The 27,574-nt window shown below is 32.8% G+C and overlaps 3 protein-coding genes across 4 annotated transcripts; all 3 read left to right on the top strand.

The window, feature by feature from the left end:
- The first annotated feature begins 4,897 nt into the window (after positions 1-4,897).
- Positions 4,898-11,329, top strand: LOC117911747 (probable pectin methylesterase CGR2). Of its 2 annotated transcripts, none has more exons than XM_034826165.1 (7): positions 4,898-5,004; positions 6,303-6,445; positions 6,689-6,728; positions 6,973-7,014; positions 8,075-8,449; positions 9,289-9,344; positions 10,758-11,329. In XM_034826165.1, the coding sequence occupies exons 2-7, from the start codon at positions 6,323-6,325 to the stop codon at positions 10,908-10,910; spliced, it is 789 nt and encodes a 262-aa protein (XP_034682056.1). In that variant the 5' UTR covers positions 4,898-5,004; positions 6,303-6,322; the 3' UTR covers positions 10,911-11,329. The 2 variants fall into 2 exon arrangements, with proteins under 2 accessions (XP_034682056.1, XP_034682057.1); XM_034826166.1 differs by lacking the exon at positions 4,898-5,004 and adding an exon at positions 5,036-5,178.
- A 1,628-nt stretch (positions 11,330-12,957) lies between these two features.
- LOC117911773 (protein trichome birefringence-like 13) lies at positions 12,958-22,420 on the top strand. The gene is made up of 6 exons (XM_034826196.1): positions 12,958-13,463; positions 14,522-14,699; positions 19,169-19,309; positions 19,861-19,981; positions 20,778-20,912; positions 21,947-22,420. Exons 1-6 carry the CDS (start codon positions 13,034-13,036, stop codon positions 22,208-22,210), a joined length of 1,269 nt encoding a protein of 422 aa, XP_034682087.1. The 5' UTR covers positions 12,958-13,033; the 3' UTR covers positions 22,211-22,420.
- Positions 22,421-25,286: 2,866 nt separating this feature from the next.
- Positions 25,287-25,772, top strand: LOC117911775 (basic form of pathogenesis-related protein 1-like). Its single transcript, XM_034826198.1, has one exon. It carries the CDS (start codon positions 25,287-25,289, stop codon positions 25,770-25,772), a length of 486 nt encoding a protein of 161 aa, XP_034682089.1.
- The last annotated feature ends 1,802 nt before the right edge of the window (positions 25,773-27,574 follow it).

The following is a 27,574-nucleotide window of genomic DNA, read 5'->3' as shown; positions in this document are numbered from 1 at the left end:
GAGGTCAATAATGATTTCAAGAAATCTTAATTTTGAGATTTATAGTTCTTCTAACTATAATCTCATCACTGAAGACAACATTCAAAAAATCATTTCTTCAATTAATCTTCTAGAAGCCCCTCTTCTTTTCCAGACTCAATTTATTTATCTTGTTGATAAGTACAAAAGGAATATGTTCTTTGAAAAGAAGCCCGACAAACTTTTGAAAAATATCTCTTAGAAATGCTCAGTTAAGAGATATCAAGAATCTTTTGTACATTTGTATTTATCCAGTAAAAAAAAAAAAAAAAGTTTGAATAGTGTTTTTTTCACCATGACTCAAAAGTAACCAAATGACTCAAATGCAATGTGATGGAAAAGAAAAGAAAGAAAGGAGACAAGAAGAATAAACATTCTACAGACTTCATTCATTCTCCTGGATGTGGAAGTGGATTAAAAAATTTTCAAAATTGAAGACTCAAAACTTCTCTTCAAGTCCGAATCCTCGCCTATAAATAGAGTTGCAAAATTCATCAACAGACAAAGGAGAGACGAGAGTTTGGAAAGAGCTTGAGATAGTGATAAATTGAGAGCTTAAAAATTCTCTCTCTTGTAATTTTCCTCCTTCAGTTTGTTGTATTCATCACTCTGAGTCATCCCTTTGCTGTCAACCGACTTGTATTCATCAACTCTCTATAATCAAGGTATATTTTCAATAAACAATATTTTCAGATTCAAATATTTGTGTTTTTATGTTTAAATTTCTGCAATAAATTAGACAAAATTAGACATTAAATATTTTCGTTTTTATGCTTGGAGATCATTAGACAAAATTAATTATTGCATTAATTAAATTTTTATTTATTTATTCATTAAGGAAGGACTGCATAGTTGAATTGGGGCTATATATTATTTTTAAAAATATGAATTTTCATTTTTTTGATGCCCACTTGGAGGTTGACACGTGAGCAATTGTTATACACCACATGACTATGATATCATACAAGAAAGAGTGAGTGAATCATCTTGGTTGGGTTGGAAATCCTAAAGCCCAGGCTAAGCCCAGGCTAGGCCAGGTAAAAAAGCCCATTTATCAGTCAAAGGGAGCCCATGGGGCTTGGACCCAACCTAGGCCACTTTCAAAAATGGGTTATTTGATTAAAAAGTTATCCAAAACCTAATTTTGGAAATTTAATCCTCATTTTGGGTCTTATTTTGACAAAAATGTTTTCACTCCTTGCTCTAAAAATAACTATTTTTTTAAACCTACATGTAAATACTTGAAATGGTAAAAGACATTTATGTAAAAAAAAATTATTTTTAAAATAAAAATATAAAATGGTTAGGTTTATAGATTAATTTGAGGATTATTTCATCATTTTTAACCAATTAATTTTTTAAAAATTTAGGCTTTGTGGGACTCGAACCTACCTTTGAAAGGTAAAAATTGGCCATCAAGCTAGTTTTTCCTACTTATAATATACTTTTATTAATTTTTATACATGTTCTCTCTAGATTATTAAGAAAAAAATATTAAAAAAATAATTTTATTTTATTTGACTTATTACTAAAAATCTATATAAAAAAAAGTCTTGTGACATGCATTGTATTTCATAGATTTTTTTCATTGCAAATAACTAAGATGTTATCATTACCCTTATTTTTATACAAAAATATGACATGAATCAATCAACCATATCATATTAGAACATTCCAAATGTGAGAATGAGGTTTGAATTGAAACAAATAACTAAGATCGCATGAGGCTCTTAGGTTATTTGCCCATGAAACCAACTCAAGAAAGAAGGGGCTGAGGGGGTTGGAGATGTGCAAATGAGCTAAAACCAATTTTGTTGTATTCCTCACTTCTTAAACTTAAATCTACCAAGTTTTGGAATTTTTGGAGGTCACTTTCTCAAGAAACCAACTAGAAGAAGAAGAGTGAAGCCCCCAACACAAAGCGCACCACCCTATAGTTGCCTCCCTTTTTCTCCAAAGAGCTCTTGTTTTATAGCCCACAAGGGCAACAAGCTCTATGGTGACACCCTGTGGTCTTTAAGTGGTGCCCCTTAGCATTAAACTTGAAGAAATGGGCTAGGTTTACTTGTTTTAACCCATTCCAACCACCCTTAGATCTTCCACTTGCATAGGAGATGCTTTCACATGGCCAGAGACTTGAGTTGGTTTGGGAAACTATAAAAGCAAGGATTTTTAGCCATCTTGGGTTCGGATCTTCTCCTTTGGGGGGAAAGTTCTTGATCATCCTTGGAGTCAACCTTGGGAAAGGAGATTTTGGAACCACATTCAATTTTACATTTTCTTTATATTCTTGTTCTTATTTAGATTATTTTCCTTATCTTGAATTCAGTTTCTTTAAAGTGTCATTGAATTTTTTTTGTTATCATTGATTTATGCAATTTTATATTTGATTTTAGTATTCCAATGTTCAATTTCTTGTTTCCCCTTCCATTCTTTCTTCGAGTTAATATTCTTTCGATGTCAATAAGTAATTGGTTAGATTGAGAAAATGAGCCCTAGAGCATTCCTTTACTCCATTGGAATGACTTTTTGTCAATGAGGTCTTCGTAGTTCAATATTGTTATAGATATATAAATATTAATATATGTATGTGTAAATCCCTGAAGGATTTTGAATGTCTCAAGAAAATAATTTAAAATCTCAAACGTGTGAAATTCTTTAAGAATTTAAAATTCTCGAAATAAATTATTTAAAATCTCATAGCATTTACAAAATTAATTTATAACAATTCTTGTATTGATGAAAACAATTTGGACACATGTAGTGTAACTATCTCATTGAATATTTATGATAGGAACGATATATGAATAATCCTATTTGTCAATACAATTGGATTTGTGATGATTGCAGTGTATGTGAATGAGTTGAATCTTGTTGGGGCTCTTGGAGAGCTCATAAGGACAATTGACTATTTGAAAAAAGAATTTGCAATGAAAAAAATCTATGAAATACAATTTTGTCTCGACTTACGAGTCAATGTACAAAAAAAGAAAAGAAAAAGTCTTGAACTACTTTCATATAGATAAATCATATCTTCTAAATTCTCTAATTGTAGTTCGTTCACCAAAAGTAAAAAAGAACTCATTTCGTCTTAAAGAAGATAATGAAGATATACTTGGCCTAGCAGTACCATAGCTTAGTATCATAGGTGCACTTATGTACCTTCCAAATTGTACACGATTAGATATAACATTTTTTATCAACTTGCTTACAAGATATAGTTTCACACCAACTCAAAAACATTAGAATAATGTCCAATATGTACCAAGACATTTTCATGGAACAATTGACATGAGTTTATTTTATTCGAAAGGATCATAGTTTTAGTTACTTAGAGATGCAAATGTTGGCTATCTTTCAGATTCTCATAAAGTTCAATATCAAATAGGATATATATTTACCTATGGTGGTACAACAATATCGTGGAAATAAGTTGAACAAACAATGGTAGTCACTTCTTCAAAACATTCAGAGATAATTAACAATTTATGAAGTAAGTCATGAGAGTTATGACAAAGGTTGATAATCCAACATGTTAGAGAATCATGATGACTATCCTTCATTAAAGATAATCTGAACTAGTTATATGAATATAATACTTTTTGTAATGCGTAACCTAAAGGAGGATTTATAAAGGATAACAAAAACTAAGTATATCTCTCTCAAATTCTTCTGTGCTCATGAGATTCAAGAGAATGGTTAAATTGATGCTTAACAAATCCAATTTAATGATAATTTGACATATTTATTCACAAAAGCATTACCATTTACTACTTTAAAAAAGTTAAGATAAAGCATTGAAATGCAGCAATTGAAGGATCTATAAATTGAAGCATTGAAGAAAGTATAATCATGTTCACATCATGATGAAACTGTAAGTATGAGTACAATGTACTCTTTTTAATTTCGTTTAAGTTGTCCCACAAAGTTTTAATGTCAATGCTTTTAACGACACAATCTTGATAATCAAATCATTTAAAGAATATTACATTAATTTTTCTTCATAAAGATACTTCCTATTATTTTTTTTTTCCTCTTAATAAGGATTTAACGAGACATATTCTTATGATCATCCAAGGGGGAGAGTTATAAAATAAGGGGTTTACTATAAGAATTGTTAAGATGAATGATCCTTTGTTGCTTGATATATCTTAAATATTACTGTTAACCTCTTCTCAACTTTCTATAAAAAATGGAGACCTACTAATAGAACCAACAAGTAGATTATTCCCACTATTTCTCTTTCCATTTCTTCTCTTTTACGGTACAAAATAAATTATAAACCTTTTTCAATAAATAGACAATTTTTTGTGCTCTAAATGTAATTATTTAAAAAAATATTTTACGACAAACATTTAAATCATGAAAAGTGTTAAAAAGAAATATATATATATATATATATATATATATATATATATATATATATATATATAAAAGAGAAGAATTTTTATTTAATTCATCATAGAAAATAAAAATTTAAATACATTAATTTTTTTTAAAAAATATTTATATATTTTTAAATCTCATCTCTTATATAAATGAGAAAAAGTGATATAAATTTAAAATATAAAATATAAAAATTGTTCTTTTCTTGGAAGAAGAATTTTTTAAAATAAATTGTTTTTGTTTAAAGAGTAACCAATTTTCCACGTAAATGTCTTTAACTATTTTAAGTATTTATAATATGTTTTAAAAGAAATAGTTGTTTTTATATGAAAATAAACTAGAGCATTTTTGTACTATTTCAAATATTTATAATATATATATTTTAAAAATAAAATTATTTTTACATGAAAATAATAAAGGTATTTTAATGAAAATGAGGTAAAAAAAATTTGATGGGTTAATAATAAGGCGTAGGCCTTCTCCTAGAAGCTTAGATTGATTAATTAAAAATTAATAAAATAGAATAGAATCCCATATTGCTCCTCTCTCATGAGAGAATCAAGGGAGTGAGAGCTCACAGATCTGGATCGTTCATCTCAGGTAAGCTTCTACTACTGCTCAGATCTCAATTCACCTTTCCTTATCGTCTGTTTGGTTGCCGAGAAATGCAGCAACATAGAACAAATTAGACCTTCCAATTTTAGATTTTTCCTTATTTGTTTCCCGGAATAGGAAAATTTCACTTCCCTGACACCCATACCGCTGTACTTTGAGGTGAGGTTTTCATTTCTAGGCTGATTTAAAGATTCTTAAAGGTCCAAGCTTTTCTTAGTGTCCGAACGGAGGGTTGTGTTTGGGATTTAGGTCTTTATGCAGGAATTTGAATTCGAGGTGCTATACAGTTATTTTCTGCGCGATTTGGTTGGGGTTTTCGGTTTTGGGTTGTTCGCTTGTCTGAGACAGTGATTCATTTTGTGTTAAGGGTTGCTTGGTTGATTAGAAAACGAAGGAGAAGAGAGAATCTTGAGTGTATATTGTTTGATTTCTCAAAAATGTAAACCTGCGCATCAAAGTCGAATGGTTGCTTAAGCAAAGGGAGATTTTATCATCTCAGGTCCTCGACAATGAAAATCTAGGATTTGGAATTTTCTTTTCTCGCCCAAAATTTGCTTAGCAGCCAAGCAAGGAGTTGATGTCTTTTTGTTGGCTACAATGATTGCTTTTGGACGTTTTCTGGATTTCTTGCGGAAATGATCGATTTAGGCTTGTTTGGAAGACCTCACTTTTGATATATTTGTGGATAACTTCGCGTGTGTGTGTTTTCTTTAGTTATTTTGTTTGCTTGAATTCTCATCCATATTTTTTGGTTAACATTCTCTTGATTCACGGAGCTCATTTGCTTGAATTTGACTCATATTTATGTCTATTTTGAAAGATAAAATATAACCCATTAACATAATTAATTAATAACTTACTATAGTTGTTTGTTGTCACTTTCATGTTCTTTAATTCCAATCTTGGGCTCTCTCCCTTGGCTATTTGGCAGTTTAATGCTCCTGTTTGAATTCATTGTCATTTTTTCGTCTTTTAATTATGTCATATTTGTCAGCCTGCTAATTGCAATTTCTCTTATTTGGCATTAATTATACTAGAGTATATATTAGTGGTATTATTTGAGAACAGTGTAGGAGAGATTATATGCCACTCTTTCCCCCCCCCCCAATAATTTATATTATTATTGCTATTATCATTGTAACATTCTGTACCACAATTTTGCTATATATTAATCATTGTTCAGGCTATTAATTTGATCTATTGGCTGAGCATATATGGTTCCATACAGTTTCTTTTTTATAGTATTTTTTTCTTCTTTTTTAAATCAATGCTTGGTTTTCTAGCTCAAGAGTATTGAAGAACCATGTCAAGGAGGCCAGTAAGTTCAGCTCGACGGTTTGCTGATGGCGGAGGCATTCCATTCATGGGCTCATTGCATTCCAGATCACGCTCATCACCTTTGCTATCTATTGGGCTTGTGGTTTTGGTACTTCTCATCTAAAATTTTAGTCTCCCTTTTACTTCTCTCCTTTGCCATCATTGCTGCTAGTGGTATTCAACGAGCACCTGTTATCCTTTCTAGGAATAATGAGCATATATGGCTGGAGCCTTGTTTTCCCTGTTTCAAGTGGATGGCTTTAGCAAACACTGGGTCTTGAACACAGTTACACAAATGGATGTATGTTTAATAAGAAAAACACTGACCAAATTGTTTTTTGAAAATTTTCAGGGCGCAATCCTTCTTATTGTCTATGCTTATAGCGGTTCAGGTCTGTATTTGGGTTTTTAACTTGATATTTCTTGTCTACCGTGAATGAAAAACTAAATTCTGTTTTCTACTTATCTGGCCCACATTTTGCTAGTAGATCCTTTCCTTATCATGTGCCATCTTGGGTGAATAGTAGATGTTATTCTCTAGATTCAATAATATTTTTCATAACGTTTTGTATGATTAAAATATGGGGTTATTTGCCTTTTTTTGCCAGCATTTTGAACTTTATTTTTTCATGACAGGTGGATCCATCAGTGACAAAGAGGCTTTAAGTAAAGTTGAAGGTAAAGTTATATGATATTTTCATGTCCTACTAAATGTCATGCTTCCAGTTTTATTTCACAAATTGAATATGGTTTTCAAGTACATTGTTACATGTGGGAGTGTCTTGTTTGTTAATTCATATTTAATGGTTTCAGTTATTAAGTTGCTGACAGTAGACTGTTACTTCTATAAGTTAGCATACATGTTTTATATACAGGACCTGTGGAACTCCATAATGCACATCTGACCCTTCTTAAAATGTAAGAACCAAAATCTGCAAGCCTTATCCCAACTATTTCAGTTGGCTTTATGGAAGTAAGATCTATTAGGGGTTGATTTATTTTTTGATTTTATTATTATTATTTTTCTGACTAACAGCCAACCTGGTGTGAATCCTCTATGAATTTATGCCAAATTCCTAGAGGCCATTTTGGTGGTGGGTGAGGAATAGGGCTAATACTAGTTGGCAAGAGGGCAACCTACATTAAACTCATACAATCTAGAAGTACCTGAAGAAGTCAGGTTAGAGAGAATCTCTTCATGGAACCACTCCTGAGATTCTCCACATTTGATTATGAGATACTCTGCTTAATGATGTTGCACTCTTTGGCATCTAATAACTTAAACAGGGTCTTCAGCTAATAAGAAATCAAATTAAAGAAACGCTATTCGATCAGATTTTAAATTGCCATTTTTCTTGTAATTTTTATAATGATGATTTGCATTTGAATTTATTTTTATTTTACAGAGATGCTTGGATTGTGTCCATGAAGGATCTGATTTTTTTTTTTAGTTTAGTTTTATACTAGTGTAAACATGTAACTGATGAGGCAGGTGGTAATTAGGCATGCATGGAGTTCTTGGTACACGTATTTGTTCAATCATTTGTATGAACTGCCTCTGAGATTGGCAGGAAAGTGCATTTTTAACTTTCTGAATGTGGATATGTCATGCTCTCCTAAATTTCTTTCAAGAAAATTTTTAGCTGTACTAGTTATGATTTTTTGTATAGTATTGGTGGTATGCAAGTTTGTTGGATGGAGTAACTTTTCCCAATCTAAAGATCACTTGAATATGCAGGTGGTGTTTCATGCACATTAGAAGTTCAGAGAGCTTTACCTATTCTAAAGAAAGTATATGGCGAGAGCATGCATAAGATACTGCATGTGGGGCCTTACACTTGTTCAGTGGTCTCTAAATTGTTAAAAGAAGAGGATACTGAAGCCTGGGGTGTGGAACCATATGACATAGATGATGCTGATGCCAACTGTAAAAGTCTTGTGCGCAAAGGCATTGTGCGTGTGGCTGATATCAAATTTCCTTTACCCTATCGAGCAAAATCGTTTACTCTTGTCATTATGTCAGATGCATCAGATTACTTGTCTCCAAAATACCTTAACAGGACTCTTCCAGAACTGGCTAGGGTATCTGCTGAAGGTCTTGTTATTTTTGCTGGTAAACCCCTTAAACATTTTGTGTTCTTTCATCGTATAGAAAAGAATTTCATGTTAGTTATAATTGTATTGACACCAAATCAGAGCTCACGTGGTAAAGGGTTGGGGTGAGTTTATGGGAGGTTCCCAGGTTCAAGTCCCAATGGGGCTGAAAAAAGAAAAAATGAAAAAAAATGACGACAACCAGAATTAACCTGGTCATTAGGTCTGGTTTGATCAATTCAGTTTAACCAGTTGAAACAAGGTTTACTAGTGGTGTTAGGTGATATCTTAATCAGTTGGAATGTCAGGAAAATCCCGCAGATGCCTTTCTTTTCATTCTTCCCATTCTGTCTCCTGGTCAATTTAATTTTTGGTATTGTCTACATCTCTTTCTCTCTCTAGTGACCTGAATATTTTGACGATAGCCTTGGTCAAGTTGTTAGTATGCATTTCCTCCTGTTGGAAGTAAACTAAGCTTATGGTCTGTCGTAGTGAAGTATTCAATTCAATCAACTGGTGTTACTGTTGGGTTAGTTATGAGTTTATTTTGCTGGTGTTCACATTTCTTGGGGAAGAATTCTTGTGTTTCCAGTTGATAGGATATTCTACAAAATTCTCACCAGTGAACTACAACCACTTTGAGCTATGAATATACAGGTTGAATGCCTACCCAATTAATGCTTCTGAAAATGATCAAATAAATTGCAGCAGAATTTAACCTTCTTATAACTTTTGAGATAGATACAGCCATTCAAACATATTTCCATCAGTTGCTCATGTGATTTTTTCCCTTTTTATTTTCTCAAAAAGAAATGTTATCTCCTCAAACTTTTGCTGATTTTTCATTTGGTTATGTAGGTTATCCAGGTCAGCATAGGGCTAAAGTTGCAGAGCTATCCAAATTTGGTCGCCCAGTAAGTAACTATTTTTTTAGGTGTTTCTCCCTGTTGTTTACTAGTTGAGCAGTATTATTCATTAACTTGGTTTGATGTGAAAGGCACCATATATTTTTGCAATGCATTACCTTCAAATTGTTTGGACTGCGCATTCAATGAATTGTACTCCTCTAATTGGAGAATGTTGATGCAATTTAAGATTAGTATACAGCCTTTATTGGTTGATGGAGCTCAAGCATCCTGAAACCTGTTCAGCTTGATCCCCTTCCTTTGATTCTCTGGTTGGCAACAACCAAACAATGATACCCCTTCCAGGGGCCTGAGCATCTGGCTTCTTGCTCGGGTGCTTAGCATCAGAAAGATGATCTATGAAATGGTTCAAGAGAAATCCGATCATCCTCATGTTTGTGTTCCTAATATTTTTTGGAGTAGTGCATGTTATATGCAATGCCTGGGGAGCTCACCCATGTTTTTAGTTCGACTTAGGTCAGCTCTGCTGAACTAGCCTAATGCCATCTAATTAGGTTGGCAATATTTTGAAATAAAAAACTTAAGTAAAAAATCGAGAAAAGAATTTGCTCTTAGAAAAATGATTAAAGAAAATGACCTATGCAAGTTTTGTTAGAAAGTGAGCATATTGTAGATCTATTATCTGTGGAAAACTTTCCCTGTAGCTGATTGGCATGCTGGCCTTCACCTACGTCACAACTGTTTGACACCTGTTTTGGTACTTGTAGAAGTGTCTGCTTTTATTTACTCAAAACAATGTGCTCAAGAATAGGAAATATAATTGCTATATTACATGGACAGGTTCCAGTGTCAGGCACTGGTGTGTCTTAATATCAGAGCTATCTAATTCACAGTTTTTGGGACTCATGGACATGGCTAAGGAATTGAGCTGCTCCCTTTAATTTTATCTCATAGGCCAAATTGAAGTGTCCAAGGCATAACCAACACAAGTTTAAGGTTACTTCAAATGAAATTAGAATTTTTTTGTTAATTTGTTGGACATAGCAGCTAGTTATGTATTTTACCAACAGTCATGTTAAACGCATATCCCATGCTCAGACTTTTCTTATTATTTTAAGCTTGAACTGTTTTTCTTTCTATGAAATCAAAATTAAACACATGAGATTACTATATATTCTCAATGTCATAGCTTCTCAAACTTGTCCTGATTTCTAGATTTTGGGGAATCTTTAGGGTTTCGCACCTCATGCGTGTGTTAGACAACATCATCACTATCATCCTTGCCCACATATCATGGCAATTCTTGAAAATAGGAAATCATAAAAGCTGACAACTTTCATATTTTCTGCAAACTTCTCTTCATTTTGATGGCCTTTGTTTGCATGCTTGTGAGTTTTTATTGCTGCTAAGAAAACTTAAGTGACTTAAAACAAATGACAATGTGGAACATTTTCTGTGAAGGCAAAATTGCGGAGCTCATCTTGGTGGATAAGGTTTTTTGTTCAAACCAGCTTAGAAGAGAATGAAGCTGCGACAAAGAAGTTTGAACAGACTTCAATGAAGAGGTCTTACAAGCCAGCTTGCCAAGTTTTCCACCTCAAGTCAAACCACTGATAATCTGAGCCCGCATCTCGACTCCTTTAGCTTCTCAGTGAACATGCCAAGCATTCTCATCTCGCATAAGGGAAAGCATATTTAGGTGGAACTTGTATTGGCCGTAATTTGTAATGCATTCATAAGACTGTAAATACTTCTGATTGAAATTTATTTTTGTTGGGGAAGTAAATTCTTGTGAGCTGGCCTCTTAAAATGTATTCTTTGTAAGTTAGGTGGTTGTTTCCCAGTGCTGCTGCTGCTTGTAATTCCCATCAGAGTTCTGACGAATATGAAACAAACTATAACTATTTTTGTATGACATATTTATGGCACTGTGTCAAACAGATATATTTCACCGTTGGATGTCTCTTCCTGTTCTGCCAGGTTGGAGAAAGTACCTGGAGTCGGTCTGAATGGAAGGGCCCATTTGATTGTAAGTTTTGAAGCTTCAACTGTTGCTAACACATTTATAGGAATCATCAGCTTCATTGTTACCATTTTTTACTGCTAGGAATTGAAATTTTCTGCCATATTACGATTTCGCTATATGTACCTGTCATTAGATCATCGGTGCTACGGAGCATGTGAATTTCTCTCTCTCTCTCTCTCTCTCTCTCGACCTTTTTTTATTGATAGATAATTTATTTTTTAGGATCCAAAATTTTCTTGTTTGGTTTTGCACTCATTTCCCTTCGTTGGTTCTCTCTCTCTCTCTTTTTTCTTTCTTTATGATAATCGAGTAACCTTCAATGGTCAAATCTTTAGGATTCTTTACGGGGGCTCAAACCTACATGTGTTGATCGTCTCATAACAATCAATATCGAATAAATTCAACGTATTATTGGTGACAAGATTCCAATCTAAGACCAATCTCTCTTTGTAGAATTGGGTATGGTTTTGGTTTTGGATTGGGATGATTTAAAAATGAGTCTCCTGTTGTAAAAGAGGTGGTGGAAAAGCATATTTATAAATCAAAACTTATATAAAAAATGATTATAATCTAATTCTTATCATCATATTTTAATATTTTATAAAATATTTGGTTAAAGGGAATGAAATAATTATGAAATTGTTCTCAGTTTTTTTTCTTTAAATATAACTCATTTTTGACATAAAATATTTTTTATTATTTCATGTATTTACATGTAGATTTTTAAAAATATTATTTTTCTTTTCGTCCAAATGAGGTAAAAAAAAGATGGGTGGTTAAATTTTAAAAATTGGGTTTTCAAAAACTCTTCTAATTAAATAACCGAAAATTTATTTTTATATGAACATAAAATATATGTTATTTATTTTGCTCTTCAATAATAGCATGATACTTACTAGCAAGATCAAATGAAATAAAAGGTGGTTCTCATATATTAAATAAAAAAAATTGTTAGTATTACCCTTTGCCATGTGGCATAGAAAGGTGGTAGAAATGGTCATTGACGTGGCAGTATCATTTAGCATTTTACTTTATTTTATTTTTTTACTATAAATGTTACAACAAATCTAGATATTACATAAAAAATACTTATTTTTTATTAAATTAATTAATCATAACTAAAATAATTATATTTAATTAAGTTTTTTATATTTAATAAATAAGCATTTATTTATTGATGTCTAATTAAATATTTTATAAAATATCCTACTCTTAATTATTTTCAAAATATAACTAATTAAATTTAGTAAATAATGTTAATATTCTTATGAATAAAAATAATTTTATTTAATTTTTTATTAAAAATTATTATTAAATAAAATTACTAAATAATTTTAGCATCAAATAATAAAAAATATAAATATGGAATAAAAATATTTTTTCCTTTGAATTTTTATTGAATAAATAATTTTTAATTAATCTTAATTATCATTAATCAAAATCACTAAACAGCATTAAATAAAAATCCATTATGAATTTTTTTATTTTTTATTTTAAACTTATCTTAATATTAAATAATAAAAATTGAATGTACAATAAAAATTTGAAGCAGAATCAGAATTCTTGTTTTATCTTTTCAATCATTTTCCTTGTTTTATTGTTTATAAATATTAATATTGGCGATGGACTATTTTTTCCCACTAACCAAACAGATGAGAGCGTCAAGGATTGTGTGGGCTAACATGAGCTGGTTCTAGCTGCAGCATCCGCCATGCCCATCAGAGGTCACTCCCTCCATCTTGCGAAGAAGAGCGCTTCTCACTCCTCCTCCTGCTCCATGTCTCTGCTCTTCATCTCTCTCCTCTGCCTCGCCTCTCTCTTCCTCGTCTACTCTCTCTTCAAATCCTCTGTTTCTCCTCATAACCACCAAAACCTCCAATTCAAACGTAGCGATTCCTCTGGAACTCCGATCTTGGTTGAGCCGTGCGATTATTCGGATGGGATGTGGATCTATGATCCCAGTGTGAGATCTGCGCCTTATGATCACACATGTAAGGAGATTTTCAAGGGATGGAATTGCATTGCCAGTAATAAATCCAATGGTTTGGATATTATCAAGTGGCATTGGAAGCCCAAAGGCTGTGATCTTCCTCGGTTTGATCCGGTTCGGTTTTTGGAGCGGTTCAGGAACACCAACGTTGGTACTCTCTCTCACTTGAAAAGCAAATTGCCTCTCTTTTGATTGCCTGGAAAATAAGAAGGAAATTATAGGTCAGTTTGCTAGCATAAATGGGAATTTTTTTCAAAAGAGAACGGAAAAATTGGTGATACGATTTCAAGAACTGTTTTTGAAAACATTAAATGTTTTTTTTTCCTCTTTCTTTTCCATATGTTAACATGCATTGCTAGAAAACTATAAAAATGAATATGTTAATTGTTTTGGTCTTAAAAAATGCCAGAGCACCTGTAATTTTGAATGTTTGTGCTTTGCATTGTTTTGGTCAAGTGACTCACTTAAAGTAAGGTAGACAGTTGTTTTCTATTGAGCTGGGTTGACAGGCATTTCTCCTTTCTGTGGGGTTGCAGGATGAAGGTTATTAGACTTTAAATTATTGTTTCTTTTAGTTCCCTGTAGTTTCTTGTCAACGGAACATGTGGAGGAAATTGAGAAATTGAATACTGCTTGTTTGTGAAATATTTGGTTACAAGCTAGGGTCATGTGCAATTCAGCATAAACACCACAGTTTTGAAATAATCATGTAATGTGAAACCTTTGTTGAACCTGCCAATGAAATATGGGGTAAATTGGAGCTGATTGGCAAAAGGGTTTTGTCTTCCGATGATTTGCATTTATTAGGTTCAGACAAAATTTAGGAATGTCAGTTTTATGAGTTCTAACAACCTAAGACATAAAATACGTTGCAGAAGGGTTTCAAATTAGAAATGAGGCTGCACTATATTACTAAATTCAAATCAGCAAACTACTTCCTTCTAGTTCTTGGCAATTGAGTCTTTTTTCACCACCTCGATTCACTTTCTTTTTGGCCTTCATCTTGTCCATTTTCTGCACCAAGGCTTTCATATTCCAATTATGGATATTGTGCCTGAAGCTCCTGCTGTGGGAACTCTCCATCGCTCTTGTTGATCTTACAGTTTATGTGTTTCTGGATTTTTATTAATTTAATTTGGTTTATTTTTAATTATATTTACTTGGATGTGTCATGCTTTTTATGGACATTATGATTTTTCAACAGTGCAGGCTTTGTTGGTGATTCCTTGAATAGGAATATGTTTGTTTCTCTGTTCTGCACTCTGAAGCGAGCGTCAAGTGAAGTGAAAAAGTGGCGTCCTGCTGGTGCTGATCGGGGGTTTACATTTCTTCAGTATAACTTTACTATTGCATATCATCGAACAAATCTTTTGGCGCGCTATGGTAGGTAAGCTGTGCTAACTGTAGTGCTTAGAGTAACTAATTGTTTTACTAAGGTTGTGTAATGTTATTGCTAAATACTTATTTTTATCTTGTTTTTCTTTTTGCTTACTTTTCTGGTTGTGGGGCAAAATGGATTATTTGTATGTTCGATCTTCTTTTTGAAGCAGTTCTACTTTTATGAGATTCATTTCAAATGATGTTAACACAGACCAAATATGTAATGTTCATTTAGTAAACTGAAAATTGTTCATCAACTTTTTGTTCAAGAATGAGATTGCGACTAAGAATTGGATATCTGCATATGTCTGTGCTATAGAACTAACTAAGAATTTGGATAGGTGAAAATGTGTGTGTGTGTGTGTGTGGTGGTTGTGGTCCTTGTATGATCCATCTAAACATAAGATTGTTGAAGTTACCAAAATAAATGCTGTCTGGGGGAAATGAAAACTGGAGGTGAGGGAGTGGGGGGAGGAGGGATGGGGAGAAGGGGTATAAAAATAGGGGCAAGTGACTGTGGTTTATTGGAGAATTTATCAGGAAACATGAGGATTCATCCATAGGAAGTTCATCTATCACAATATTCTTTCCTGTGTAGATATTATCCATTTTGGTTCCCTTAACCCTCATGTCTTTAAAATGTGACTACACATTTTAGAGTGGTTGTCCTTTACACAGGAACTTGTCCCTCCCAAATAATGTGGGAGATCATTGTATCGAAGTAACGTGCGATGATTAGTAATAATGATAGAAAGTCTTGATTTTACGTCATCATCAACAAATTTGGGTTAGATGAGGGAGGGTGGTGTTCGAGAGTAGCAAGGGGAGACTATGGTGTGGGGGTGTGGAAAGCTATTAGAAAAGAATGGGAGGGTATTCGTTGCAGATCTCGCTTTATTGTTGGGAATGGGAGAAAGGTCAAGTTTTGGAAGGACTTGTGGTGTAAAGACCAAACATTGAAAGAAGCATTCCCTAACCTATACCGGTTGGCGATAAACAAAGATGAGTGGGTGTCAAATGCTTGGGAGGGGAGTGGGGAGTTGGGTTGTTGGAATCCTCACTTCTCAAGGCATTTTAATGATTGGGAATTGGAAGAGGTGGAGAGCTTGTTCTGAAAATTGCATCCTTTGGTAGTGAGAAGAGAAGTGGAGGATGCTTTGAGTTGGAAAGAAAGTAGGGATGGCATTTTCTCTATTAGATCCCTCTACCGCTCCCTCATGAGGGCCTATAGTGACCCTTTTCCTTGGGGTCTTATTTGGAGGTCTTGGGCTCTTATGAGGGTGGGTTTTTTTTGCTTGGGAAGCGTCTTGGAAGAGAATTTTGACCATCAACTAGCTCAAAAAAGAGGGGATGGAATATGCCGAATAGGTGCTACTTGTGTAAAGAGAAAGAGGAAACTAGTGATCATTTAATCTTGTTTTGTAAAAAGGCTACAATGCTTTGGAGTTTGATTTTCTCCCTTTTTGGTGTGCAGTGGGTTTTTCATTCTTCAATTAAAAGGAATTTGCTTGGCATGGTGCCTTTGTGGGTAAGAGGAGGGAGAAGGCTTGGAGGGCTGCCCCTTTATGCTTAATGTGGACCTTATGGAAGGAAAGAAATGAAAGAGCATTCAGTGATATCGAACGTTTGAACCAAACTTTAAAACATTCATTTTTGTATACTCTTGTAAATTGGGCTAGGGTGTTTATAGAGGATCATACTTTGTCTATGAATGACTTTATAGAATGGCTATATGTCTAGCTAGGGGAAAGGTTTTTTGTCTTCTTTGCCTAGCTCTTTTGGCATTCTGATTGTATACTTTGTGTGTACTGTTTTCACCATTTCTAGGCGCTTCTAATACAAGCTCTACTTACCTATAAAAAAAAAAAAGTCCTCATTTTACGTGCTTCTCTCTGGATCATTAGTAAAGTTCCCATTTCTGTCTTGGTGGATTCCTTTCACGATAACACTTAGAAAACGGAAAACATGATGCTCCATGTTTACTATTTAACTGGCCTATTTCTATTTGACCATGCTTCTCAATAAAGCAACCGCTGAACATTATTTTGATTGTTTTGCTTTGTTCAAACCTATATCCTAAAAGGGTGGGCTTTGATTGACCCCTCTCTCTCTCTCTCTCTCATACACACATGTTAAATCACTTTTTCTTTCTCTTTTCATGTTGCTAACCTGTCTTAGTCAAGAGTAACTTTAAAGTTATTTTCTTTTTCTCTTAATAAGTACTTAAAGGGATAAAATATCAAGAATAATCAATAGATCAGCATGATAATATCAATACCCTGTATTTCCATTGAAAATATGTCAAAACAATATAACAGTTGCGTGCCTGTGATTTATATCAGAAGTCCTCAATATATGATTAGCAAGTGATATATTTCCAGTATCGGTGCTATGTGCATTCCTGGTGTTTAATGTGTTGAGTAATCATTTCCCTTTCACAAAGAACTAGAAACTTAATTTACTAGTCTCATATCTTTAGTGGACCGGCGGTTGAATTATCAATGATGGATTAAAAGGGAAATCTCCAATGTTTTAGTCTTGTAGGGTGGGTAGGTCCAAATAAAATCCTCCTGAGAGCATTTTCTACTCGATATAGAGAATTTTGAATTGTGCAGTACTGTTATTTTTTAAATTAAGTCATGCTAGAATGTTGTAGAAAGAGGCTAACTATCTGAGATTTGAAGAGCTTGGAATGCCATAAGAATCCAATTCATTCAACCCTTAGTCTATCATCAAGTATAAATACTGTGGTATTGGAAGGGTGCCCATCTAGGTAATATAGCTCATCTCACTTACCAGATGAATCCTTTTTTTTGGTGCATGATTGGTTGTGTATTAAGTTTCAAAGTACATTGACTTAGATATGGTTTTAAATGCACAGGTTTGTGTTCCTCTAAAACATGCCACTTTGGAATAAATCAGGACCTGCTGTATAATTAGTAGATTAAGTGGACAAAAAACATGATGTGATCTACAAGGGTTAGTCCTGTTGCCCAAACCCTAATGGGATAGTGCTGGGGGGGATACCTATAGTGATTCAAAAAATAATAATAAAAAAAATGCACAAAAATTTTCTTGATTTTTGATATAATTTTAATCAAATTCAACTAAATTTGTGACAGTGGAAAACCTTTTATATGGTTTTGAATAAAAATTTAAATAAGATATTTAGAACTTGTACTGTTGTACAATTGATATATTGGATGAGACCCATCAATTGGTGATCTCTGATGGTGGATGAAGTATCGGTTGAAAACATGATTTCCTAAATGTAATGAAGGTGAGTCATTGGTTGAAGTTTGTTTAAGAGATAATTATGCATTACGAGTCACTGTATAATTCAGAATGCATGGGTTCTTGGTTTCTCTTAAAACATGCTCTAAAGAGCAAAAAACATCAGGATGCACTATATAGTTAGTAGATCAATTGCACTAAAATAATTACATGATTTGCTAGGATTTCCCCTATGTGTCAAACCCTTGTGGGGGGGATATCCTTAGTTATAAAGAAGCGTGTTAAAAGTCTAAAATGAGTTTGATATAATAATTTTTTAGATATGATTTTAATTAAACTTGGTGGAAAACTTTACAACCTGTTTCTATTAGGAATTTAAATCTGATGGTTAAAACTTGAAGTTTCTAGTTCATATTTTGTACACTTGACCCCCAATCAAGTGGTGGATTTTAGTCACTGATGGGCTCTATAAAACATGGAGTTCACGTAAATCAAATGATCCCTTGATGCTCCTGAGATGATGGTTCCTTATTTGTGCCGATGGAAAAAGTGTTATGAAAAACTGTATCTTAATATTTAAAACAGAGACATTTTACTGGAATTCTGGTCAGCCTGGGCAAAAACATTTCCCAAGTCTGTGGTCTATGAGTTTGGAAGTTATAGTGATTACAGTTCTTTGCATTTGGTTCAACCCCAAACAATTAAGAATCAGAAAATTTTGCAATGGATGGAGAAAAGCTTGATTTATTCTAGAGGGCATGTTATTTTCTACATTGTATTAATGGAGATCTGACTGCTGGTAGAAAATAATTGGGGTTCATTTCAAATGTGAAGACATTGGATGTCAAGTAGTTATCATTGATGATTTTAGAAATTATTCTTTATAGTGAAGTCCTCTGCCATGATGAGTCATTTGCTTTAAGCTTCATGATTATCATATGCTGGTGAATCATCATGGATGTGTGCATGATGTCAGCTGGCATGTTCTATGAACAACTTTTGCATCGGACTGGGTTAATGCTGTAGATCATGTAATCACTGCTGATGCTGTTTCCCTTTTTCCCTCTAGGATATCATGCAAATGAGATTCTCTAAAATTTTACTTGTGGTGTCTGGTTGGATTAATTTTGAACATTTGTTTTGGATTTGTTGATTTGGTGTCTTGCTACATTCCCCCCCCACTTTTCCTGCTATCCTTTAGTTGCATGTAACAGAGGCTTGCTTCACTCCTATCTCATGTAGGTGGTCTGCTGATGCTAATGGTGGCACATTAGAATCTCTTGGATATAAAGAGGGTTTTCGAGTTGATGTCGATATCCCAGATGGTACATGGGCAGAGGCTCCAAGCTTCCATGATATTCTTATCTTTAACACAGGACACTGGTAATGTTGTTTTCACCTTGAAACACCATATGCTGTAGTTTACATTAACAACTTAGGCTAGATTTTTAGAGTGAATTATATTTTGCTTTATGAAGGTGGCAAATGTACGTATCTGGCTTTATACTTAGTAAATTGAGACATATTAAGAAACGTTAGTGCTACCATCATTGAAAGCACCTGGGGAGTATGAATCTTGCATGGTGGGATAGAAATGTTTGTCATTGACCCTTCCTTTTTTCAGTTAAAAGAACTTGGCATATTCCCTTTGTATGGTTCCTTCAATGCTCAGTGCACTTATTCAGGGGTATGTGGGCCCAGCTCCTCACACCTAATAGTCACATTTATCTTATAAGTTATAAGTTAGTTCAATTCTATTTTTTTTTTCTTCTTTTGGATAGGAATTTCTTTTGTTTTTTTTTTTTATATGGAGGAATTTTTTTATGGACAAAAATGACTAGTCTCTTGTATACATTAAATTTGTTTTGAGTTTGAAACAATTTTGTAGGTGCTACTAGATTTTTCTCACACCTTATTTGGCTTTTTGCTTCTAGGTGGTGGGCTCCTTCAAAGTTTGACCCTGTGAAGTCACCCATGCTTTTCTTTGAGAACGGTCTGCCTTTGATTCCTCCTCTACCTCCCCATGTTGGCCTTGATTTGGTTTTGAAACACATGGTATGACGTTTACCTGTTTGTTTTTCAAGATTCTGGCTATGATATAAGATGAAAACCCTTCTAAATCGACTATTCACATTAGACATGGTAAAATTGGTTTGACCAGTGGATGTTAAGACACCTGATCCAAATACTCATTTTCAAGTAGTTGCAGAATGTGGAGATTGTTTTGCAACCACAATTCTGTAAACTAGCATTTAACCATTCTTAGAAATCTCTTTCATAAGATACTGTTTTTACATTTGCACAAGTATGGCTAAAATGGCAAGGCATGATTTGTGTTCCCCAACCCAAGTAGTAGGGAGGCATCAATGCTTGTTTTGTACATTTGAATGCACTTTTGTTCTTAAAATTCTTTTGTCTGTTACTCTGTGATATGGCTACTTGTTTTATAGGCTTGTTTGGGTTTCTTCTTTTATGGATAAATAATTTAAGAATTATCTTTGAGGAAAAGCTGTGAAATAATCAGGCACAGAAGTTTAAAATTATCTAAGAAGAACTGTTCACATGTCACATGTTTAGGGGTGCAAACCTGAGCCTAGATGGATGAGGAGATTTGTCAACGCCAAAAGTGTTACATTCTTTGCTACCATTTATCCAGTGACATCGTCTGGATTTTCATTTTTTTTTCTCTTTTTAATTGTTTTTAAATTTTTAAATCAGATGACCAATATAACATGAAGTAAAATAATGAAATGATAACAAGTCTCGATGGGAACAAATTTTAGATGTTACTCTGCACATCTTCACTATGGAGTGTTAATTTGCTTAAGTTTTATATTTACATTTTTGATAGATCTCATTTGTGGAGAGAAGAATGCGAGCCGGTGGGATCAAGTTCTTCCGCACACAATCCCCAAGACATTTCGAAGGAGGTGATTGGGACCAAGGTGGTTTTTGTCAGCACCTACAGCCTTTGTTGCCAGAACAAGTAAGCATCATTCTGTAATGATGAGTGTTATTGAACATTATGTTGGTGGGTGACACATGATAAAATACTTGAACTCAAAATAATGGTTTCTACGCTCTCCATTCACCCAATTGGCCAAGATTTAGGAAAGTTAATGTTTTTAAAGGCCAGTGAAGTAGAAGAATGTTGTTTGGTTTGCTGGTTAAATGCTTGGGCCTGCAATTTAGGAAAAATGCTGCTTGTAATTTCTTGACAACAAGGAAAATGTAAGATTTTAGTGCTAGAAAGGTGAGGTTAAGCTAGGGTTAGGGTGTCATATTTAAAAAGTTGGTTATTCTTATCGTCAGGGCCGATTGTGTGGAAAGTTCACATAATGATTCAGCAAATTAGAAGGAACAATTAAAAGAAAGGAATGAAGAATGAGAGCAATAAGAAGAATCTAGACAATCATGTCTGAAATGCTCAATCCTCAAACTAGAACTTTCATATTTCCATTAATCAAGCTCCAATCTCATTTTGGTAAATAGCTCCTTGTTTATACTCCTGAAAACTTTATAGGCAAGCAAAAGAATCTTATAAAAACAAAGTTAACCAATATTTATATAAAATAGAGTTTCTTTAATTCCTGATGGGCTGGTTTGGAACCCTAGAAAACACTTATAATTGAACTTGAAGCAGATACTCATAAAAAGCAAAAACCTAAAGAAAATAGAACTGGAATAGAAATTTCTTGAATTAAGTAATTTCCAGCTAAGAAGACTTTCTAAATTTTAAATAAGATTCAAGGAAGCCCTATAGACTCATAAGAAAGGAACTACTAAGAACACTGGACAGTCATAATCTTAAAATTTGCTTAAATTCTTGCCCATCTAGTTTTTCTCTTTCTGATCAACAAATGACCACATGAATTGGTTTGAGGGGAATTTCTCCCCTATTATATTCATTCCTCTTATGGGCTTTTCCATGTGATACCATGTCCTTTCTGCTACTCATAGTTTGAAGGTTGTATTTTTATCACTACCACCAAGGTTGTAAGTTCCAGTGTTGTCTTTCAGGTTGAAGAACTCTTCTCTTTGGAGAACAATGGGACAAATGTGGAGACACGCCTCGTGAACCAGCACCTATACAAGGCCCTGAAAGGCTCTGATTTCCATATTTTGGAGATAACCCGGATGAGTGAGTTTAGAGCAGATGCCCATCCCTCCACAGCTGGTGGAAAGAAGCATGACGATTGCATGCACTGGTGCCTACCAGGAACTACGGATACTTGGAATGACTTGTTCATAACGCATCTAAACAATATCAAGTTTCAAAACTGAGATTCATATCATCTCCCAATTTCATTCTCTTATTAGTTAGTTGTTTAAATATTCCTCTGCCAGTGATTCACAGGTGGGTTTTGTCTGAGGTTAGGTCGGTTGGTTTTAATTGCAAATGTTGGATGATGGCATTAAAGCCCCATTGTTGTACCCCATTTAAATCTTTGGACATTGATAGCAACGGTTGTGTGGGCCTCCACTTCTTGAAAATTTCCAATTTTCTTCCTTCAGTTTCTGGTTATGTGGCCGTTAATTCCATGAAATTTGCTCAAATTTCAACCCCAAAAAGCATAGAGTCAGTAGATGGCTATGTCCAAACTGTTGCAAACCAAAACCTCTTTTACCATATGAGTTTTAGACTTAATCAAAGAACTTTTGCCTCGATCCAAACAGGGCTGAAGGCTAGGGTTTTATGTGAGTCATAAGCCTCATCACTTTTATGATATGTTTGGTTTTAAAAAATAGAAAAATGAAAAAGACTTCCTTACACGAAAATTATAAAAGAAAATAAAATATATAAGAATTAAAATAAATGATTTTTTTTAAAAAAGAATATAAAAATAATTTATTAACTTTAAATCAATTTTTTTTTTTTTTTTATCATTCTTTATCTTTCTTTCATCCTATTTGTTTTAATATTTTTTTTATTTGTATTCTCTTTTCTTTTTATTTTTCCTCAATTTTTTTGGGAAAAAACCTTTTTATTTTGTGACATAAAATATCTGGATAATTTGAAAAAACCTAAACTTGTCTAATCATAGTCATGCTTAATTATCTCTGTTGTCGTCATCTTTTTGTGAATTAAATAGGTAGGAAGTTATATGTTGTGAATTAAATAGGTAGGAAGTTATATGTTGACATTTTAAAAATATAAGGATTAATTTCATACGGGCTATAGGTTTGGACAAAACATACCTCAACTAGAAGTGAAATTTAACCTTAAAAATAATTACTTATTTTTGTTGAGAGAAATCTAGATGCTATCGTATTGCAGTGTCTTGTCTGCATTATTATTATTATTTGGGAGAATTACCCATTAGGGTGGGTTGAGGGTGAAAATAATTCGGAAGGGTAACCCTGTTGATAAGTCCTCTAAAGTATGGGTTGAAAGTGTGAAAATTCCTCCAAAGGCCAGTTTTGTAAAAATACTATAACTACCCTTAATAACCACATCCAAAAAAAAGGAAAAAAAAAAAAAAACAAGAAAAAGAAAAGGACATGTGAGTTGTTGCATGTGTGTACTAAGGAAAAAAAAAAAAACGAAGAGGAAAATTACTCCAATGTCTTAGGGAAAAATTAAGCTCAACCATGAAAGTAATGTTTGGATTGAAGGGTGCATAGTTGTTTGAACCAAAAAGTAGACAAAGCATGTAAATGATTATATTAACATCAAGACAAAGTTAGACATTAAAATTATGGAAAAAATTAAAATAATGCTTCATTTGGTTTCTAAGAAAATGTAAGAAAAGAAAATGAAATAAAGTCAAGACCAACTGAACTATGGTTAGTTAAACTATATGGATTAGTTGAGGTTGATTTATTTTATTTTATGAAAACCAAAACAACATGAATCATAAAAGCCAACATTTAATTATTTTTTTTATATACTTTCTTTGTAGCCAAATGAGGGGAAAAAATTGAATAAACGAAGAAATCATGTGTAAGGGGCCAAAAAGTAGAGAAAGTAACATGATTAATGGAATTGCAAGATATTTCATGTTCAAAACTATTAATCTTACGGAAGAAATACAAATGCAAGTTCTCTCCCATTCCCAATATCTGAAAATTGAAATAAGTGTGAAAGAACCCTATAAAGTGAAATCAAAGAAAATAATATTTCTCAAATATAAATATATAAAATACAAGAAAACATTTGACATACGATGACAACTACGAGTTCCAAAATGATGTTGAGGGCACAACGATGACGATGAACACACCCCGATGATGACGAGAAAATGGAAGCCTTTGATGGAGAGGGCACTATGAATGAAAGTACAATTTTTTTTTCCCTATTTCTATTCCTTCTTTCTTTTCTAACAAGTTTTATTTTATTTTTAAAATTGACTCAAAGAGCAAATAGGTAAGATAAAAAAACAATCATTTTTGAGGAATTATCATATCGAGTGACCCTTTCGATTCATTTTCACCCTCAACCTACCCTATTAGGTAATTCTCTCTTATTATTTTTGGTGCATGTTGATAATTGTAGACAACAATGAGATGTCTTCACCTGACCTATAGAAAATTTATAAATGCATATATAGTTGAAACAAGATTCCTATTTAATTTGAAATAAAACAAGAAATAGTTGTCACATGGTCAATTTGGATCAATTTTTGAGAAATTAAAAGCTTATTTTAAAAATTAATAAGACTTTTTACATTTGTTTGTTTAATTTTGCTTTAAAAAATTATGAATTAAAAAAATTTAATATAAAAGTTAGAAAAAATATTATTTCTTATATAAACTCTATTTTGACTTGTACAAAAATTTCCTCAACATTTAATAACCCTTTCAATATCAATATTATTTTTAAAATTTTTTACTCTCACTTTGATTTTAGTTCCTAACTAAAACCAAAAATAAGAATTTATCTCAAACCAGACATTAGAATTGTAGTTATCTATATATATATATATATATATATATATATATATATATATTATTTTAATTAATAAAAGCTAATAGTATTAGTCGTTCCATTAATTTGAAGGGTTAGGTGTATACAATTGTTAAAGTACAAACATGCAAGAAAAGTTTTGGCTAGAAACTGTTAATTGAAATTTTATAAATCTTCATAAAATAAAATGGTTATAATAACAAATTAAATGACCAAATCCTTATAGTAAAGAGTTAAATCCTGACAAATATTAAAAAATCTAAACAAATCTTCCAAATTTACTTACCAAATCCTGTGAAATCATGTGAGACCGAGGAAACACCATTTAAACCCTTGTGATTTCGTCTGAGATGATGATGTCCTCCGATCCCCTTAAGAAGATAAGAACTTCTTGAACTATATCTCCTATTTGACTCGACAACCCTCAAATCCTGTCTTCCCTGAACATAAAAAATGGGGATTCACAAGTTTCTCTTAGCCATTTACATATTAGGTTCAGCCCTGGCTCATTTCTCACTAGCTCAGAGCTCCCCCCAAGACTATGTGGACGCCCACAATGCTGCACGGGCACAGGTAGGAGTGCAGCCCATCACATGGAATGAGACAGTCGCAGCCTACGCCAGGAGATATGCTAGTAGCCGGGTTGCTGCGCATTGCAGCATGGAGAATTCAGGAGGGCCGTACGGAGAGAACCTTGCTAAAGTGTATGGTACTTCAGTGTCAGGTTCAGATGCAGTCGAGTTTTGGGTAACTGAGAAGCCAAACTATGACTACAACTCCAACTCATGTGTTGGTGGAGAGTGCCTGCATTATACCCAGATTGTTTGGGGTGACTCACTTTATCTTGGGTGTGCTAGCGTTCATTGCAAAAATGGGTGGTGGTTCATCACCTGCAACTATCATCCTCCTGGAAACATCCAGGGGCAACGTCCTTATTAGTCTCTAGCTTTCATGCATGCTTATTATTGCTTTTCATCAATTAATAAAATAAATATAAAGCTCTTCATTCTCTTTTCTAATATTTGGGAATACAACTTCATATGTATTGATTCCCACAAGATAAATAACATCACTTGTTTTTATGTATTTTGCTTTCTATTGTGACTTTATACCAAACGGTAGTTCTACAATACTTGAAAACACAAAAACTTCTAAAAAATATGAAAAAAAAACGGGGAAAGAAGAAAATTGAAGGAATTAGTCTTAATATATATAGCAAATAAAGGACAAAATAATAATAATAAAAAAGGTTAGAAAAGTAAAGGTATATGACCATAGAAGAAAAAGACAAACAAAAAATATAATTGGAAATATGAGATAGTCAAAACTCGTCAACTTCAAGATAATTTGTAAACTTGATAACCTTTGAGAGACTTATAAGCTAAAGAGAATGTGATCCTTTTAGATAATTTTATCTTCAAACTAACTAAATAGTACAATGGGCCTATGAATTGGGTTTAGAATTAAAATAAACTCTAAACATAAACAAAAGAAAATTATTATTATTGCATTATATTAAAATTATACATAAGACCCTCATTATGCAATATTGTCATTTGTCACATCCATTGTTATTGATGCACTTGAAATTCAACCATGATCTCACATGCATTAAAATTTCGAACTTTGATGTGCCACCTTACTATGAGTCTATGACCCTCATATGCATCGAAATTGGTTGTTAGAATTCATGAAAGGGACATCTCCACCTGCCATGGCTGAAATTTGACAAACAATGAGAACTTTATCACTTATTTAGAGGCAAAACTAATGTCAAGCAGATGAAAGAAATGTTTTAAAAATTATTTAAAAAAAAAAAAAGTTGGCATGATATTAACATGTTATCCATCAATGCATAGATTGCGTATAAATATAACATGTTATCAATCAATGCATTAACAAAGGAAAATTGTTATTATTGTCATATAAGACCCTCATTATGCAATATTGTCATGTTTCATATCATTGAAGGCCATCCTCTCCATTGTTATTCATGCACTTGAAATTCAACCTTGATCTCACATGCATTAAAATTTCCAACTTTGATGTGCCACCTTACTATGAGTTTATGACCCCTCATATGCATCTAAATTGGTTGTTAGACTTCATGAAAGGGACATCTCCACCTGCCATGGCTGAAATTTGACAAACAATGACAACTTTACCACTTAGTTATGAAACTAATGTCAAGCATATGAAAGGAATGTTTTAAAAATTAAGTATTAAAAAAATATTTTTTAATATTATTAAAAATTAAATATTATTAAATAATAATAATAATAATAATAATAATGGTTAAAGTAATGCTTTTTCAATAAAAGTTGTAAAAATGTTTTTTTGGATGAAACTACAAAAATCTTTTTTAAAAAATAGGTAATAAATTTGAACTCTTTTTGTGTTTTTTTCTTAAATATTTTTTAAGCTCTTTTTGTAAAATTTATAGTTTTAAATAAATTTGATTTTCTTTGTAAATCTTAGAATAAAATTTGAGACTCTTTTTAATAAAATTGAAGATTTTTTTTAAACGTTAAATTCAATTTGTGAGATACATTTTCAATGAAATTAAAAAAAAAACTCTCTTCTTTCAATTGGAATTGGAGATATTTTTTTTTTCTAAGGATTATGTAAAAAATTTGTTTTAATAAGAATGAGGTGGGATTTTTTTGAATTAAAGTTGTAAAAATCATTTTTTTAATAATAATAATAATAATAATAATAAGATTTGGTTTCTAAAAAGTGAA

This window comes from Vitis riparia, chromosome 3 (genome assembly GCF_004353265.1).
Source record: "Vitis riparia cultivar Riparia Gloire de Montpellier isolate 1030 chromosome 3, EGFV_Vit.rip_1.0, whole genome shotgun sequence".
Lineage (NCBI taxonomy): Eukaryota > Viridiplantae > Streptophyta > Magnoliopsida > Vitales > Vitaceae > Vitis > Vitis riparia.
This window is presented reverse-complemented; position numbering and strand designations above follow the sequence as displayed.